Source organism: Merops nubicus, unplaced genomic scaffold (genome assembly GCF_000691845.1).
Source record: "Merops nubicus isolate BGI_N331 unplaced genomic scaffold, ASM69184v1 Scaffold52018, whole genome shotgun sequence".
In the NCBI taxonomy this organism is placed as follows: domain Eukaryota; kingdom Metazoa; phylum Chordata; class Aves; order Coraciiformes; family Meropidae; genus Merops; species Merops nubicus.
In genome coordinates, this window is record NW_008625977.1 from 1 (window position 1) to 1225 (window position 1225).

The 1225-nt window shown below is 54.6% G+C and overlaps 1 protein-coding gene across 1 annotated transcript; it reads right to left on the reverse strand.

Moving 5' to 3' along the window:
* Positions 1-921: 921 nt before the first annotated feature.
* Positions 922-1221, reverse strand: ERMN (ermin, ERM-like protein; the record flags this gene model as incomplete). The annotated part of the gene is made up of 1 exon (XM_008945834.1): positions 922-1221. A coding segment is annotated over one exon (300 nt), but the record flags the coding sequence as incomplete, so codon positions are not given.
* Positions 1222-1225: the final 4 nt, after the last annotated feature.

A 1225-nucleotide genomic window follows, 5' to 3' on the forward strand; every position in this document is an offset into this window, starting at 1 on the left:
GCAGTGGCACTGCCCATGGCTGCCCGGGGCCCATCCTGCCTGGTGCTGGCCCAGCAAACCCAGGTGCCCGTGGGAGGTGTTGGGGTGGCAGTGGGGGACTGGGGGCCTTGGTGCCTTCCCATCTTTTTGAACCCCTGCCCATCAGCAGTGGCCCATGGAAGCACACGTGTCTCCACCCCACCAGCCTGCTGGGGATTAAACTCGGTTACTTGTAGGACATTAGCATTAAATTTGTAATCCCTTAAGATTAGTTGAATCTAAACCTGTGTTGCTTTGATTAGCGTGAGGAACTTGCTGAGCTTGAGTTGCTGGACTTACTGAAGCCTTGGGCCACAAGCTGTGAGCTTCTGCTGCACTTACACTTAGGGAGGCCTCGAGACCCTGCACCCTGCGAAAAACGAGGGGCCACAGTCTCAGCAGAAGCTGCACCCTCGAGATGTGAAGAAGAAGAACCAGCCTGGAGACAGAGAAAGGATCCAATGAAGAGCAAGGAGACCCCAGTGGCAAACAGTCCCCTCTGTTCCTAGTCCCCTGCCTGCTCTGGGGGGGTGCCAGCTGGTTGCCAGCGTGGCTGGTGGCACGGCTCACGTGTGAGCGGCAGTGAGAGGCCCCAGCTCAAGGCATCCCATTGTTTGAACACAGGGACAAAAGCTGGCTAGAAAATAAGAGGATAAACTTTAAATGGGGTGGTATTGTATTTAGCAAAGTGATTATTTATTTTCCTGTGCTAGGGATGCCTCCGCCCGCTGCCAAAGCGAAAATGTTACATTCTCCCAGTGTATTACCAAATCATATACAAAAAGGGAAAAAGCAGTGACCTGATGCTGTGCCAGGAGACACGTCCTGGGGGAGCCAGGAAGAGAACCAGAGCCCGGGGGAGCGCTTGGCTCGTGGGCTCGTTCAGCAATTCCTCACCTCAGTTCATAAGTGCATCATGGACTCAAACTCGTCGATTCGCTGCTTGGTGTTTCCTTTTCTGATCCTCCGGTAGGAGATTGTGTTGTATCTGGAGTAGCTGTGTCTGGAGATATCATTTTTTTTCCCCAGGCTGGGCTGCTCCCCAGGTTTCTCCAGCTGGGAGTTGCAGCTGGGGCTGGTGGGGGAAGATGTCCCCGTGACGCTGTCTGGCTGCTTGAGGCAGGACACCTCGCTGTTCTCCTTCTTCATGTCGATCACCTGAACTTCATCCTCCTCCGTGTCCTCCTCCTCCTCCTCCGCCTCCTCC